The 15,207-nt window shown below is 32.7% G+C and overlaps 2 protein-coding genes across 2 annotated transcripts in view; both read left to right on the top strand.

Annotated features, from left to right (window-relative positions):
* Positions 1–690: 690 nt before the first annotated feature.
* LOC145316697 (TBC1 domain family member 20) lies at positions 691–8,065 on the top strand. Its single transcript, XM_080157398.1, has 8 exons — positions 691–1,196; positions 4,324–4,476; positions 4,619–4,778; positions 5,315–5,420; positions 5,704–5,841; positions 5,957–6,328; positions 6,633–6,751; positions 7,053–8,065. Exons 1-8 carry the CDS (start codon positions 1,096–1,098, stop codon positions 7,179–7,181), a joined length of 1,278 nt encoding a protein of 425 aa, XP_080013524.1. The 5' UTR covers positions 691–1,095; the 3' UTR covers positions 7,182–8,065.
* An 18-nt stretch (positions 8,066–8,083) lies between these two features.
* LOC145316693 (putative ATP-dependent RNA helicase DHX34) overlaps positions 8,084–15,207 on the top strand; it is a 15,161-nt gene continuing 8,037 nt past the window's right edge. Inside the window, exons 1-11 of the mRNA XM_080157390.1 lie at positions 8,084–8,509; positions 9,315–9,438; positions 9,955–10,019; positions 10,204–10,314; positions 11,978–12,145; positions 12,491–12,609; positions 12,703–12,769; positions 13,586–13,713; positions 13,903–13,978; positions 14,136–14,237; positions 14,589–14,666. Of these exons, the coding sequence (XP_080013516.1) occupies positions 8,084–8,509; positions 9,315–9,438; positions 9,955–10,019; positions 10,204–10,314; positions 11,978–12,145; positions 12,491–12,609; positions 12,703–12,769; positions 13,586–13,713; positions 13,903–13,978; positions 14,136–14,237; positions 14,589–14,666 (1,464 nt within the window). The remainder of the gene's footprint in view (positions 8,510–9,314; positions 9,439–9,954; positions 10,020–10,203; positions 10,315–11,977; positions 12,146–12,490; positions 12,610–12,702; positions 12,770–13,585; positions 13,714–13,902; positions 13,979–14,135; positions 14,238–14,588; positions 14,667–15,207) is intronic.

Raw genomic sequence — 15,207 nt, 5'->3', positions numbered from 1 at the left:
TTCTCTTTTCCCCCCTCTATATTCATACTTTTTTCTCTGCCTAAAATGCTCCTTCTTTTATCGCAGCCTTTTTACACTATTTTAAATTTAATGTGTTCTGTGCAATTGAAATTTTATTGCACATTTAGGCTTAAGATAATTAAATAGAAAATGGAAGAAAACCATATGTGTTATTTGATTCATTATCATAGGGGCTGTGATTCAGCAAATTAATTCCATTGGAAATTGCTGACAATTGGATATTCTTGCAAAGAAGATAAATTACTCCCTGACTTTATCTTCTTTGTATGCTTGTGGCATAAGGCGTAAAACTTGTGCAGTAACTAAAGAGAATTGGGTAAGAATAAGGGGGGGGGGGGAGCAAGTGGGTTGGTGGGAAGTTTTTATTTAGAATTGTTTGTCAGAATCATGTCCTTGATTATTATCGTTTTTTTTTTTTAATTTTCTCTTCCAGAATCTTGCGTTTATAGTTTTGTATGATTTAAAAAAAAAAGAGTAACGGCATTTTTTGTGACAAACACTAAAAAATGATAATGCTTTATTATTTGGTTTGAAGAATTATATTTTTTATCTTAGGATGTCCTTACGTTCGACTTCTTGTATACTGTGTATTACAACGCGACATTGTTAGTGAATTTCAACTGAACCTTACACTAATGCTAGAATGCCGCGGACAATTTTATTTCAGAATCTTATGTTTACCTTAGAAGAGGTGGCGAATATTATGAAATGAAAGCTGGGAGCATGTTGAAATAGTTATTAACAATTAAAAATAACTTTATGCCTTAATTATACTTATATTTTATTCGTTAGGATAACAAATTATAGAAATATTCTAGGATTTGTTATATTTCATAATAATTAAAGTACAAAATATTATAATATTGCATGCACTTTTAAAACTAAAGGATCAAAATTAATAAGTAATTTGCTTTAATAAATAAAACTCATTTTACATAACGAAAAAAAAAATTTTCGACAAAATTTAATGTTTTTGATGTTAACAAGTTTCGTCATCGTTAAGATTAAATAATTAAGTAGTTTTTTATAAATAAAACTAGTGAATCATAGAAAAGATTTTATTTAAGATTAAAAATGGAAGATCATACAGAAACAAGTGAGGATGAAAATTCTGAAACATCAGTTTTACCCACTGAAGAATATACACCTTTTCTTGAAGAAGAATTTAAACATAAGTATGAATTATTGATATAAATGTTTCCTTTTTGTTTAAAAGTAAACCTTAATTTATATATAGGTTTTTTAATCATAAATTAAGGGATATTTGCTGATTGTTTATAATTAAATACCAATTAAGTTCTTTATATTTTTAAAATTGTAGTTTAAATTTAACATGTGCGTGTATATGTAATTTATATTAGTAAAAATGAAATTGACATTTTAGTAATTTTTGAACGCACATCGAAAAAATTATACATCATGTATATGTTTGTTAAAATATTCTAATCTCTTAATTTATCATGATGTAAGATTTTCACGGATTAAATGTAGAAAACTAAGATCTTTCAAAAAAAAGGGAAAAGAAGGTTGCGGGTAAAATCCGTAAAGGTGTGTGTTTTAAGGCTTAAAAATAGTAGTATAACGATAATATTCACTAAAGGTGGGGGGGGGGGGGGGGGGTCGTAATGACATTTATTCGTAATCCGTGAGCAAAATGGTCTTAATATTTAGCTAGACCCTTCAAACTTGGTATATAAGCCTAGTCCTATAGGTATTACATCTAAATGGCAAAAAAATCCAAAAATTTTTATTTTAAGGTTAGGTTAGGTAAGGAAAACCCTGCGGAAATGGGGTTTTTAGGCTTTTTTGGTCTATTTTGATGTGAAAACTTACCTTTAATTGTTTTTTTCTTAGGGTTTTAACTTAAATACACTGTATCTATTCATATGGACATTATTTAAGATGATTCAGCAAGTCGGGGACCGACCCCAGGGGGCTAGGTAGGTGGCCCACTTAAGTGCATTTTACCTAACCTAACCTAGAAACTTACTTATTTTTTGGTTTTTTTCTTGAATGAACTGTGTCTATGAATGAGGACATTATTTTAGATGATCCAGCAAGTTGGGGACCTCATTGAGTCAGCCTCCTGTATGAAGAATCTTTTAAATGATGGCTTTAGGACTAAACACTGTGTATCTATGTAAAACCTAGCCCGCCTGGGTCAGTCCCCGACTTGCTGGATCCTCTTAAATAATGTTCTCATGAACAGTTTATTCAATTAAATAACCTTCAAAAAAGTAAGATTCTAGGTTAGGTTTAATAAAATGCATTTATTAAGCCTTGCGAGCAACCCAGCTAGCCCGCAGGGGCTAGCTTCAGATTAGTCTGATTCTATTATTAGCTCTAAATTTTAATTTCTGGACCTGAAAAACCTTTAATTTTATGTATGACAGCACATACTTTTTGAAAATGCACTTAACCCTGGCGGGCCACCCACCTAGCCTGCTGGGGTCGGTCGCTGACTTGCTTGATCATCTTAAATAATAAATAGACACAGTTTATTCCAGGTTAGGTTAGGTAAAATGCACTTAAGACTTGCAGGCATCCCACCTAGCCCGCTGGGGCTAGCTTCAGATTAGTCTGATACTTTTATTAGCTGTAAATTTGAGTTTCTTGACCTAAAAAACCTATAATTTGATGTATGATAACACATACTTTTTCTGAAAAATGCATTTAACCCCTGCGGGCCACCCAACTAGCCCACTGGGGTCGGTCTTCGACTTGCTGGATCATCTGAAATAAGATCCTCATAAATGGACAGTTTAATTTGAGAAACAAAACCTAAAAAAATAATATTAAATGTAAGTTTCTAGGTTAGGTTAGGTAAACTGCACTTAAGCCCTGTGGGCAACCCAACTAGCCCACTGGGGTTAGCTTAAGATTATTCTAATGCTTATTTTAGCTCTGAATTTGAGTTCTTGACCTTAAAAACCTATATTTTGATATATCAGAAGGTGTATTTTGGAAAATAATGCACTAAACCCCTGCAGGCCAGCCACCTAGCCCGCTGGGGCTAGCTTCAGATAAGTCAGTCCTCGACTTTCTGGATCATTTTAAATAAAGTCCTCATTAATAGACCCAGTTTATACAAGAAAAAAACCTGTAAAAATTTAGGTAAGTTTCTAGGTTAGGTTAGGTAAATGCCTTTAAGCCCTGCAGAAAACCAACCTAGCCCGGGGGGGTTAGCTTCAGGTTAGTCTAATGCTAATTTTCGCTCAGAGTTTGAGTTTCTTGACCTAAAAAACCTATATTTTGATATATTACAAGATATATATTGGAAAAAATGCACCTAACCCCTGCGGGCCACCAACCTAGCCCGCTGGGGTCGGTTCCCGACTTGTTGGATTATCTTAAATAAAGTCCTCATTAATAGACAAAGTTTATTAAAAAAAAACCAAGTAAAATTATAAGTAAGTTTCTAGGTTAGGTTAGGTAAATGCTCTTAAGTCCTGCAGAAAACCAACCTAGCCCGGGGGGGTTAGCTTCAGGTTAGTCTAATGCTAATTTTTGCTCAGAATTTGAGTTTCTTGACCTAAAAAACCTATATTTTGATATATAACAAGATATATATTAGAAAAAATGCACTTAACCCCTGCGGGCCACCAACCTAGCCTGCTGGGGCTAGCTTCAGATTAGTCTAATGCTTATTTTAGCTCTAAATTTGAGTTCCTTGACCTAAAAAACCTATAATTAGATGTATCACAACATATGTATTGGGAAAATGCACTTAACCCCTGCGGGCCACCCACCTAGCCCCCTGGGGTCGGTCCCCGACTTGCTGAATCATCTTAAATAATGTCCATATGAATAGATACAGTGTATTTAAGTTAAAACCCTAAGAAAAAACAATTTAAGGTAAGTTTCCACATCAAAATAGACCAAAAAAAGCCTAAAAACCCCATTTCCGCAGGGTTTTTCTTACCTAACCTAACCTTAAAATAAAATTTTTTGGATTTTTTGCCATTTAGATGTAATACCTACAGGACTAGGCTTATATACCAAGTTTGAAGGGTCTAGCTAAATTTTTAGACCATTTTGCTCACGGATTACGAATAAATGTCATTACGCCCCCCCCCCCCTTAGTGTATTTCTTATTGAAAAGAACTATAGACACATTTTTTTTTAAGTTAACATAAATTTTTATCGTTCTACTACTGTTTTTAACTAAAAACTCAAAACGTTTACGAATTTTACCCGCAACCTACTTTTCCCTTATATTTTAATCAAATTTATGAAGACACGAAAGAAAAATAGAACTAAACTAAGTATCCAGGTTGCATTGATTAGAGATGAATTATCTAGATCAAAAGATGACCTGACAACAACATGTGATAGAAAACGTAGGGACACAAGTACCAGATCCAACACTCGAAGAAAAGTGACCACCCGTAGCTCCGCGTCCTCAATACCCAGCATGTACAGCAGTACTGACTCAGACACCGCCGTAGTACAGGAAAAAATACTTTTGTAGTTGGTTTGCTCTATTTTTCAATATAAACGAGACTCGATAGTTGTTAAAATTTGTTGGTTCTCACTACATTTTTTCATTTTGTACGTACCTATTCATCCAAAAAATTTATAAGTATTCTGCACAGGAGGTACAAAAGAAGCCAATCAGACGGCGTCGACAGAAGCGAAAATTTCGCCAGAATTCTAGTGTCACAAAAACTGTTGAGATTGAAAGTGCTATTGCAAGTGGAGATCATGATAAGCTAGTTCACTTGGCTGTTAGTCAGCTGGGATTATTAACTGATAAGGTAGGTAACTAAAAGATAATAATTGTTATGACAGTGAGTAAACGAGGACTTATAGTCAACAATTCAAACTTTTTAGACTTTAATATTATTTTATAACCAACTAAAAGTAGATTTAGTTAGTTTTAAAAACAGCGTTGCGGAGCCGTTTGATTTTGGTGCGGCTCCGGCTCCGCGGAGCCGTCTGTGAAAATGGCGGCTCAAGTTCTGTATTTGGCTCCGGCTCCGATCTAAATTAAATCAAGAAAAACTCAACATAATATTTTTTTGGCAAGTCTTTTTTTTACTTTTGAAGGTTTTAAAAGTTAAATTTTTGAAGCATTTGCACACGACAAAACAGAGTTACGAAATTATAATTGATAAAAATATCTTTTTTTTTAGCTAACCCGGAGCCGGAGCCGTTTTTTAACAAAAAATACTGCTCCGGCTCCAGCAAAATATGGCGGCTTCCGGCTCCACAACGCTGTTAAAAAGCATTACTCGTACATTACCTAATAAACAAGCCCTTTTCAAGGTATAGTTTTAAGATATGTTTTTAGATTCGTGTAAATGTATGGCCATTGTTGGTTCATATTGATCCTACGAGTAAAGAACATACAGTGCCAACAGATGAAGAAGTACAAAAGCATTCAGAATACAACCAAGGTAAAATAACATCAAAATTAAGGCCTATTTAGGGAAAGTATGGCTACTTACAACGCAACTTTTAGAATGGTAGGTATAATATTTACTTTTGCGTTGACACAATATTATTAAAAATGTGGGAGATCTGTCAGCTGTCTTATTATTAAGAGTTTCGTTATTATCAAATAAAATTGGGGTTTGATGAGTGATTTATATCCCCCTACTCCATATTCAAAGGCGAAGTCATATAAACACTCTGTTACTCACAAAAGAATGATGGATCAATGAGGACTAAATGTTTTAGTTGTGCTGGATGTTAATCGTAGTTTGAAGAGATTTCCTCCCTGTATAGGGGAGGAAGAGCGGCCCATGCTTCAGGAACAGCTCACCAGACTTATTATAAGAGTTATTATTACTCATCCAAACCTTCATTACTATCAAGGTACAATTATTTATTCATTGTTTATTCATTTACCTTGGGAAAATCAAGAATATTTTTAGAAAACAACTTTTGTTATTTTGACTCTCCATTCAATTGATTTATGTTCATATTTCAGGATATCATGATGTAGCAATAACATTTTTACTGGTTGTTGGTGAAGAATTAGGATACCGTATAGTTGAAAGACTTTCAGTGTCACATTTAAAAGAATTCATGGCCCCAACTATGGAGCCAACAATGAAACTTCTTCAATATATGTATCCTATAATAAGACAGCGCCATCCAGAACTGCACGCCCACCTGGTTAGGTCAGAGGTGGGCACCATCTTTGCTTTGCCTTGGCTGATCACATGGTTTGGTCATGTGCTGCCAGATTATAATGATGTTGTCAGATTGTATGATTTCTTTCTGGCGCAGCCTCCAATGATGCCTGTTTATCTGGCAACAGCAATAGTTCTCTATAGACAAAAAGAAATTTTAGCTACAGGTACTAAATTAAAGTTATTAAATAATCATATGCATCATGTATGAAATATTTCCTAATATAATTTTACTTGAATCTTTGCATAAAACAAACAGGGTGTTTTCAACGAATGTTTTCGCTAACCGCTGATTCTGGCATAATAGTCCTGTCCTTACAGTGGAGCTTTTTTTTATAGATCCAGGGAAAGTTTTTACCATTATGGGGGAGGGTACTCCAAAGAGAAATCAACCATGCCCCCCCCCCTCCATAAAAAAAGTCTTTTTTACTCTTATTTTTAACCTAAAATTGAAATTACAACTTTGTTTAGAATGTGAGATGTCTAGCATCCATGGTCTGTTGTCCCAAATACCTCAGGATTTACCTTTTGAAAAGTTACTAGTCGAAGCCCAGATATTGTATGAGTACCATCCACCACATTCTGTCAAGGTAACATTTATGATTTTTATTTTTTATTGTGCCTCGAAAGAAACCGAATATGGTGCCGCCTATTTAGATTTGTTCAGGGACTTGACAAGAAAAGAAAAAAAATTTTGCCAACATTTAGCGCTCTCTAATCCAAGATTTTACTGCTGTAACTCTTTATTAATTGAGTTCCTTGATGTTACAGGAATTGTCCCCTGTACCCTGTCCAGCTTCTGTTAAATCATGTGTTAAAGAAGAGAAAAAAATCTTTCTGGCATAAAATCTTTTGTAGAATAATTATTCCAATAATAAAAATATGATTTAGGAAGAAGCAGAGACAGGTGACATTCCCAACTCTGGTACCAGCATCAGAAATTCTGTTACAAAATTCATTATCTATACAGCTCCTGTCTTCCTGGGAATATTCTTATTCAAATATTATTTTCAAACATAGTACCCAGCCAGTTATTATAGTTATAGTTATGTAGGTCTCTTATATATGATAGTAATATATTTAGTAATATTTTTTAATGTATGTGATTTTATGTTTTGTTTTCCTATATCCTTTTATATAATAATTTAAAAGAAAATCAGCTATATATCAGTATAAAAGGTCGTGTAATTTGTTATTGTTTTTTATTCAAATTTCTTTATTAAATCTTTGTTATTTAAATTAAGATGGCAAATCTTAACTTTATCATTAATGTTGTTGGTCTATGTATTAGGTACTTCATGTTGTATGTATTGCGTAGTTTTTAAAAAGCAAAAATTTTCTACATTATCTGTGTGGTCTAGTAATAGGAATATATGCAGATTTTTCATTTAGACTTTTGGTTAAAGGCAGTAAGTACAACCAAATATTATGCTTGGTAGTTATTTAAAGACTGAAAAATAATCCTTTTGAAACCACCAATTAATAATGGTATCAATACAAGCCTCCTTTTGATGAATGTTCTCATCCTTGTTAAAGTAATTTAGAAAGTACACCCGTAGTATTTGGGCATTATTCATGAATTAAAAAAATGTATTTGAAAAAAATAAAATCAAAATTTAAAGTGGCAACCGTTCAAATAAAAATAGAGATGCATCCTTTTAAATATTTGTTTTGTAGTCAATATGATATTTAGTTTTTAAAAGAAATATCTTAAAATAGGTTGGATCAAGAAACAATAAGCATCACTTATATAAAGTATTTATCTAATGGAAAATTATTTTATGTATTTGTAATTGAAAGAGTGTGATATTTATTATATTTCCTCAATACCTTATAATTCTTATTCTATGATTATATCGTCTTTCGGGATTATTTATAAGCATATAATTACATTGCTTTTCAGATGCAGGGAAAATAAGAAAATGAAGAAACGTAGCAGACGTGAAAGGTCGGCTTCGTCTAGCCGCAGTAGCTCTGTAGACGATAATCGTTCTTCTAGAAAGAAACAAAAATATAAAAAGCTTAGTCGAAGCTTGTCAAATGAAAGAACTGAAAGATATAACAATGACAGAAAATATAAATCAAGAAGCAGATCTAGAGAAAGAAATAGATCTAAAGAACGTAGACATAAAGAAAGAAGTAGATCAAGTGATAGAAAAAGGTCAAGAAGTAGATCCAGAAACAGAAAAAGGTCAAGAAGTACAACAAGGGATAGAAAAAGATCGCGGAGTAAATCAAACAAGAGGAGAAAAAGAAGCTTTTCGCCCCCAGAAAGTAAATTATACAATTTTGATAAGTTCAGATCGAAATTGGACAGAATTTTCTTTCGGCCTGAAGATTTTGTGAAGGAATAAAATAAAATTTTTTTATATTTATCTTTTTCTCATTTAAAAAAGATCAAATGTTAAAATTAGGGTTGGTAATCCGAATCCGGGATCCGTAATCCGCCCAATTTGTGGCCAATTTTGGAATCCGAATCTTGAATCCGTTTTTTAATAGCGGATTTGGATTCTTAATTGTTAGGCTAAAATTAACGTCTAGAGTTTTTTTGGTCCGAATATATATTTTAATTTTTAACAGTCTCGTAATCAATGATTAAATGGCACTTAGAATTCGAATTTTGATCTGAAATTTTTCATGAGTAATCCTTGGTAGGTCTATTTTCCCTAAATCGAACAAAAAGTTGGAAAAGTAACGGCTGGCGGCTCAGCCGTTTAGCCGTTTTTTTTTGCCTATTTTCAGGGCAAATTAATAATAAATTACGTAGGAATCAACTTTTTAAAACATATTTTTGGTTTAATTCATGTTAAATGATAGCAATAACCATTTTTAAATTTCTAGTGCCAACAGCTACCGGCTAGTACCGTTTGATAAGGTTTTTGAGCGACAAAAAGTATTATGTGGACTCGGAGATAGGTTTCGTGACTAATTTGCTCTTATAATGGCCAAATAGATGGCTGATTTTCATTTGTATGTTCTGCCGTCCAATGAATATTTCACTTTGTCTGTAATTACGCCTTTATTGCTTTGAATATCTATAAGCTTTGATAATTAAAAATGTTTTAAATAAGGAAAGAACTAACTTGTAGAATAAAATTCAACTTAGTTATGTATTTATGTATTTGATATGAATAATCTTATTTTGGATTAAAGCAAGGTACCACAGAATATAATGACTTTTGGCAATTTCTAAGAAAATATCAACACTTTGAAAGAACCAAGGGAACAAAACAGAATAGGAGAAAGAATAAAGAAAAAAGGTTTTCAGAAGAGCTGGGTAGGTCCTCAAAACTATTCTATGTTATAAAGTAGTTAGATGTGCGTGGATGTCCAGTTCTACCAAGATCTAGTGAATGGTTTGGTCGATTGTTTCCCAATTTTTATTTAAGTTTAGTATCGATCCAAGGCAGATTTTGGGCTATCAATTGGTGGCGCTTCCATCTTCTTTGTGCCCCTTAAGTCAGAAAAATATTAAATCTCAACTGAACAAATGTAAAGCTTCTCGGAAATATAGGATCCTTTAAAGCATGATGACTGTCGAAAAAGTTGTTCAGGGTTGAAATAATGTTGAAGTGTGATTAGAAATCCACCCACTTACTGATACCAAATTCAGACTTCTATGGTGGGCTTTGTGGGTAGCACATCCACTACTTTTTACGACATGCTTTAAGGGGCTTCAAGGTCTAAAACTGCTGACAAGATTTACTATGGGGAAGTATAAGGCATTTGGTGTAAAATGGAAGTCCATTTATCCTCTCTTTTTTTATTCTTTTTGAATCATGTTACATTTCAGGAATACCGCTGGAATATAACAAGGGACATGGATCATGCTTTTCCCTTTGCCCTCAAGATCCAAGGAATACATTGTTTTTTTTTACACCAATTAACAAAGTCTAATGTTTTTTTTCTCTTATAATACATCCATTAGTTACGTTCATAATAGCAGTGCAGAGAGAGCGTCATAAAGTTTTCAATAATAATTTAAAGAAAAATTGCCCTTTAAGAATAAAAATGTGATAACGTTTGCAATGTATTAATCAGGGATTTGTTAAATCGAATAAGTTTTCAAGATTCTGATCGAGGTTCAGTTCTGACGGAGGACATGGTTATAGAATTTCAACAGATTATCCAAATATTTATAAATTTTCTTCAGGTAAACTATTTAGCCGGACAAGAGCGTTGTCTATTTCAACTGAACAAGTTGACCGAAACAGCCAATGCATCCGCCCTCTTTTTAGGAAAATTAGGGTCATACTCTTGTTGTTGAATACCTTGTCCTGCATTACCTAAAGTATTGACAAAACAAGGATGACAACATCCATAAAAGCGAAGCACTGAAACGGTAGGACAAACGGTCATTAACACCTATATAGTGTCAGAACTGAATAATCAGAATATAAATGTATAAGAGTCGAAGCAAAATTGTAAGTAAATTTGTTGAAAAACTGCTTTATACAGAATAATGTTTATGGACATACTTACATTTTTAGGACTTGATTATAGAGTTGCTTCGCTTAAAACATAATACTTTGTTGTCCCAGGAATCACTATACTAAAAATCAGATCAATCGGATAATTAGATCACATAAAAATTTGTTGTTAAAATGGTAAAAAAATCAACATGTTTAAAATAGACGTACGGACATTTTGGTAATGATTATAGAGTTGCTACGCTTTCTACATCGTACCTAACTACTAAAGGAATCACCATGCAAAATTTAAAATCGATAGGACAATTATAACATGCCTAAATTAACGAAAAAAGCTATCCGTGACGGACGGACGGACCGACCCTAATTATAGAAAAGCTTCGCTTTTAAAAACCATAGGGTGAGGCGGGGCATTACCGGTAATTTTTTCGGTTTTTTGAAAAAAAAATGGAGTAAATATTAATATTTTTAAATGGGACCAAGACCATTAGAAAGCTTACGTAAAGGACTATCAGGTCCTAACAGGACGTTATCCTAGGACTTTTAGAAGTTTGTCATAACTGGACTCAGAGAAATTACTGATAAATGCCCCATGGTGGGGCATTGTGGGTAACGTCTTTTCAACCTAAAAAAAATCGATGAAAAACGGCCAAACGGCCAGTCAAACATAAATAATCATAGTTAGTATAGGTTATAGGGATTATCCACAAAAATTTTCATAAAGATCGGACTATTCCTTCTATGTCAAAAATCATTTTTTTTAAAAGACGAGAAATTTCGATTTTTTTTTTCACAAAAATTTTCTTTCAAAATAAAATTTAAATTTTTTTATATAAAAAAATCTGTTCTATTCACTTTTTGGCCTAATTCTTAAAAAGCCCATATTGAATTTTAGATTTTACCAAAGAAAACCTGAAAATTGATCTTAAAAATCGAATTTGAATTTTTTTTTCGACGTTACTGGAAAATACCCCTCGCGAACTTTGGTCATTTTTGAAAAAAATATTAACTCTACATTTAAGCTCTCAACGGATTTGGAAAGAGCGGGCAATTCTTAGTTCAAAAGGTTTTTACGGATCAGTTCTAGGTCTTACCAATTTTTGTGTAGGTCGATCTTTATACACATAGGTGAAAAAAATTTTGAAAAAAAATTTTTTTCGTCCGACTTTGAGACCCCAAAAGTACTCTTAAAATTTATCTCACAAAAATTTCATTTTATACTTTTTTGTAGGCAATTGAATAAGAAACAAATTTGCTTTTATGTTTTTTTCTGTCAGTCGATTAAAACATGGAGAAAAATGTCATTTTCTGAAGGTGGGTAAAAAATTACCGGTAATGCCCCTTACCGGTTAATGCCCCGCTTGACCCTAAACTAAATAATTTTAGAAAGAGAAGATGTCAAAGTTAAAAAAGTTGCGAACTAGTCAAAAGAAATTGCCAATAGCTGAGTACAAAGAAAGCATTCTCGAGGCCCTGGTAGAAAATCAAGTTGTAATAGTAGCTGGAGATACAGGGTGCGGCAAATCTACTCAGGTCCCACAGTATTTACTACAGGTAATGTAATTTTTAGTTTCTTATTTCATACCATCCCAAAGTAAACACACATATTTTAAGATTCTTGATTACTATAGAGCTAAATATTTAGTTCCTATAAATAGGTAGGTATTTTGAGACACCTTTATTAATAGAATGAGGTGTAGAGATAAGGGGAAAAACGATTATAGAAGCTTGATTTTTAGAATCCTAACTTCCTATACTCAAAACCCAAGGTCATCTCAGTGAAGGTTGCGTGATTGGGATTCGACAAATTGCGACAGCATTTGTTAAACAAGCACAATGCCTACAGACATTTAATTTTTTTGTTCCGCGAACCTATACAAAAATCTGACTTGTTTTTAGGCTGGCTACACCAACATAGCATGTACACAGCCCCGCAGGATTGCTTGTGTTTCACTAGCCACTAGGGTCAGCTTTGAAACTTTAAACCAATATGGACAAGAGATTGGTTACCAAATTAGGTAAGTAATACCTATATTATCTCTTTAAATAAAATAGGTAAGATTTATGTTTATCATAATTTTAACACCTCTCATGTATCATCTTTTTTTAAGATTTGAGAAACAGAAAACAAAGAACACAAAGTGTATATTTTTAACAGAAGGTTTGCTTTTAAGACAGGTACGATCTTGTTATTCCTAAAAATATTAATAACCAACCAAAAAGTTTACCATAAAGACCCTGACTTTTTTTTGGCAGTTTTATTAGAAAAAAATCTTAAAACTAGCTATTTATATATTGAGCTTCGTATTCCTTTGGACACAAGCAGGCAAATAAAATCTTTCGAAGACAGGCTTCATTCTTTTCCTTTAAGAAATATAAGGGGGGGGGTTTTTAATGCAACCATCTCGTAATCAGTGAGCAAATGGCACTTAGAATTCGAATTTCCATCTATAATTTTGCATGAGTAATCCTTGGTAGATCTATTTTCCCTAAATCGAACAAAAAGTTGGAAAAGTAACGGCTAACGGCTGGCGGCTCATCTGTTTTGCCATTTGTTTGATATCTATATTGCAAATTAGTCACGAAACCTCTCTCAACATAATACTCTTTTCTACTTCAAAACGCTATCAAACGGTTCTAGACGGTAACTGTTGGTACTAGAAGTTTTAAAATTGGTTATTGCTATCATTTAACATGAATTAAACCAAAAACGTGTTTTAAAAAGTTAATTCCTACGTAATTGATGATGGATTTACCCTGAAAATAGGCAAAAAACGGCTGAACGGCTGAGCCGCTAGCCGTTACTTTTCCAACTTTTTGTTCGATTTAGGGAAAATAGACCTACTAAGAATTACTCATGCAAAAGTTCAGATCGAAATTCGAATTCTAAGTGTCATTTGCTCACTGATTACGAGATGGTTGCATTAAAAAACCCCCCCTTTATGTCAAACGATTTGGTAATACACAAAATAAACTTAATCTTTCTTGTTTAAGATTTCCTCAGATGCAAGTTTAGCCTGTTACAATGTAATAGTGCTTGACGAGGTGCATGAACGCCATCTGCATGGTGACTACCTACTTGGAGTCATCAAGTGTTTGCTACAGCACAGAGAGGATTTAAGGAAAGAAGTTGAATTAAGGCAATTACATAAGAGGCATTAATTTATAAAAATATTTTTTTATCTTAATGCTTTCGGCTGATCATCTAGAGTTTAAAGGTTCCACAATCGAAGGAGAATGGTAGGGCAGACAAATCAATAAAGACTACTTCAATAATGTAAACAGTTTTAATTTAACTTGTTACCGTTCAGATTGATCTTGATGTCTGCCACAATAAACATTGATCTTTTCAAGGATTATTTTGACGGCGAGGCCCCCGTAATTCAGGTAATTTGCTTTATATTCATTTTTATGACAAAATATGATAATAAAATCATCAAACAGAGGCAAATAGAGTTAAGATTGTTTGAATTAAATGTATTTTCATGAGAGAGAAAATATTTCCTATTAGGCAAACTATTTAAGTCTTGTGATGTATATTTAGGTGCCTGGACGATTGTATCCGATTTCTCTTGAATACCACCCTATTCCATGTATAGAGGACAGTGACAGGCTTAATCCAGCACCTTATGTCAGGATTTTGCAGGTAAAATTTTGGAGCATAGTAACTTATCAACTATGGCATGTACAAATATTTCTTTCTTACTGTTCTTTTAATATGAATCATTCTTAGCTTCTTTTTGCTGTTACAGGGACGTACAAGATTTATAAAAAAATGTTATTGGGGTTATAAATATTTATTTATTTTTTGGGGCGAGGGGGTAGGTATTATAACTCTGTTAATGTAATGTACTTCAAAAAAATAATAAGAGTTCAGGCTAATTATATTTTATGTTAAAATTTCAATTTATTATTGTAGCATATTTTTATTGTACAGATATGTCTTAATTATTATGCGTAATCTTGGATTCTCTTTTCATACAGATTTATATTTTAGATAATTGATAAGAAATATCCAACAACACAAAGAGGAGATTTGTTGATATTTCTCAGTGGTATCCAAGAAATTACAAGGGTAATTAAATTATATTCTCCATTTTTTTTTGTAGCCCTTTGTAAACAATAACATGAGACAAAATATTTTACTCTCTTTTCCCCATCTTTTATAAACTAATGTCAGACATTTGCAATATACATATAATATAATCTGAGAAAAATAAATATTTCTGCCATTGACAATGACATATCCGTGTTTTAATCGATTTTAATTAACCGAGTTCATGTTGTGTTTTTCTTATTTTTACACTCTTTTTCATTCATTGTTTCATAGTTTGTACCAAGTTCACACTAACTAAGTTAAAATCTATTTTAACAGCATAATAATAAAGTTAAATATTTAAATACATTTGTGAATCCTTAGTTTGTTGAAGTATGTATTTTGCATAGATAAGGATTAGATTACAGTTTTGTCATCAAAACAAGGAATTATGCCTGACAAGCTTAATGAATGAATGCACTTCAATATCAGTTTATTTATTAGAAGCGTAGCTATTCTATGAATAGGGTCACGTCTGTGCGCTATAACGTTAAAAGAAATAAATGTGCCTTTCAAAAAA

The sequence above is a fragment of the Acartia tonsa genome, chromosome 4 (genome assembly GCF_053477335.1).
Source record: "Acartia tonsa isolate MP-2025a chromosome 4, ASM5347733v1, whole genome shotgun sequence".
Lineage (NCBI taxonomy): Eukaryota > Metazoa > Arthropoda > Copepoda > Calanoida > Acartiidae > Acartia > Acartia tonsa.
The sequence above is the reverse complement of the archived record's forward strand: the minus strand, read 5'-3'. Positions and strand labels throughout refer to the sequence as shown.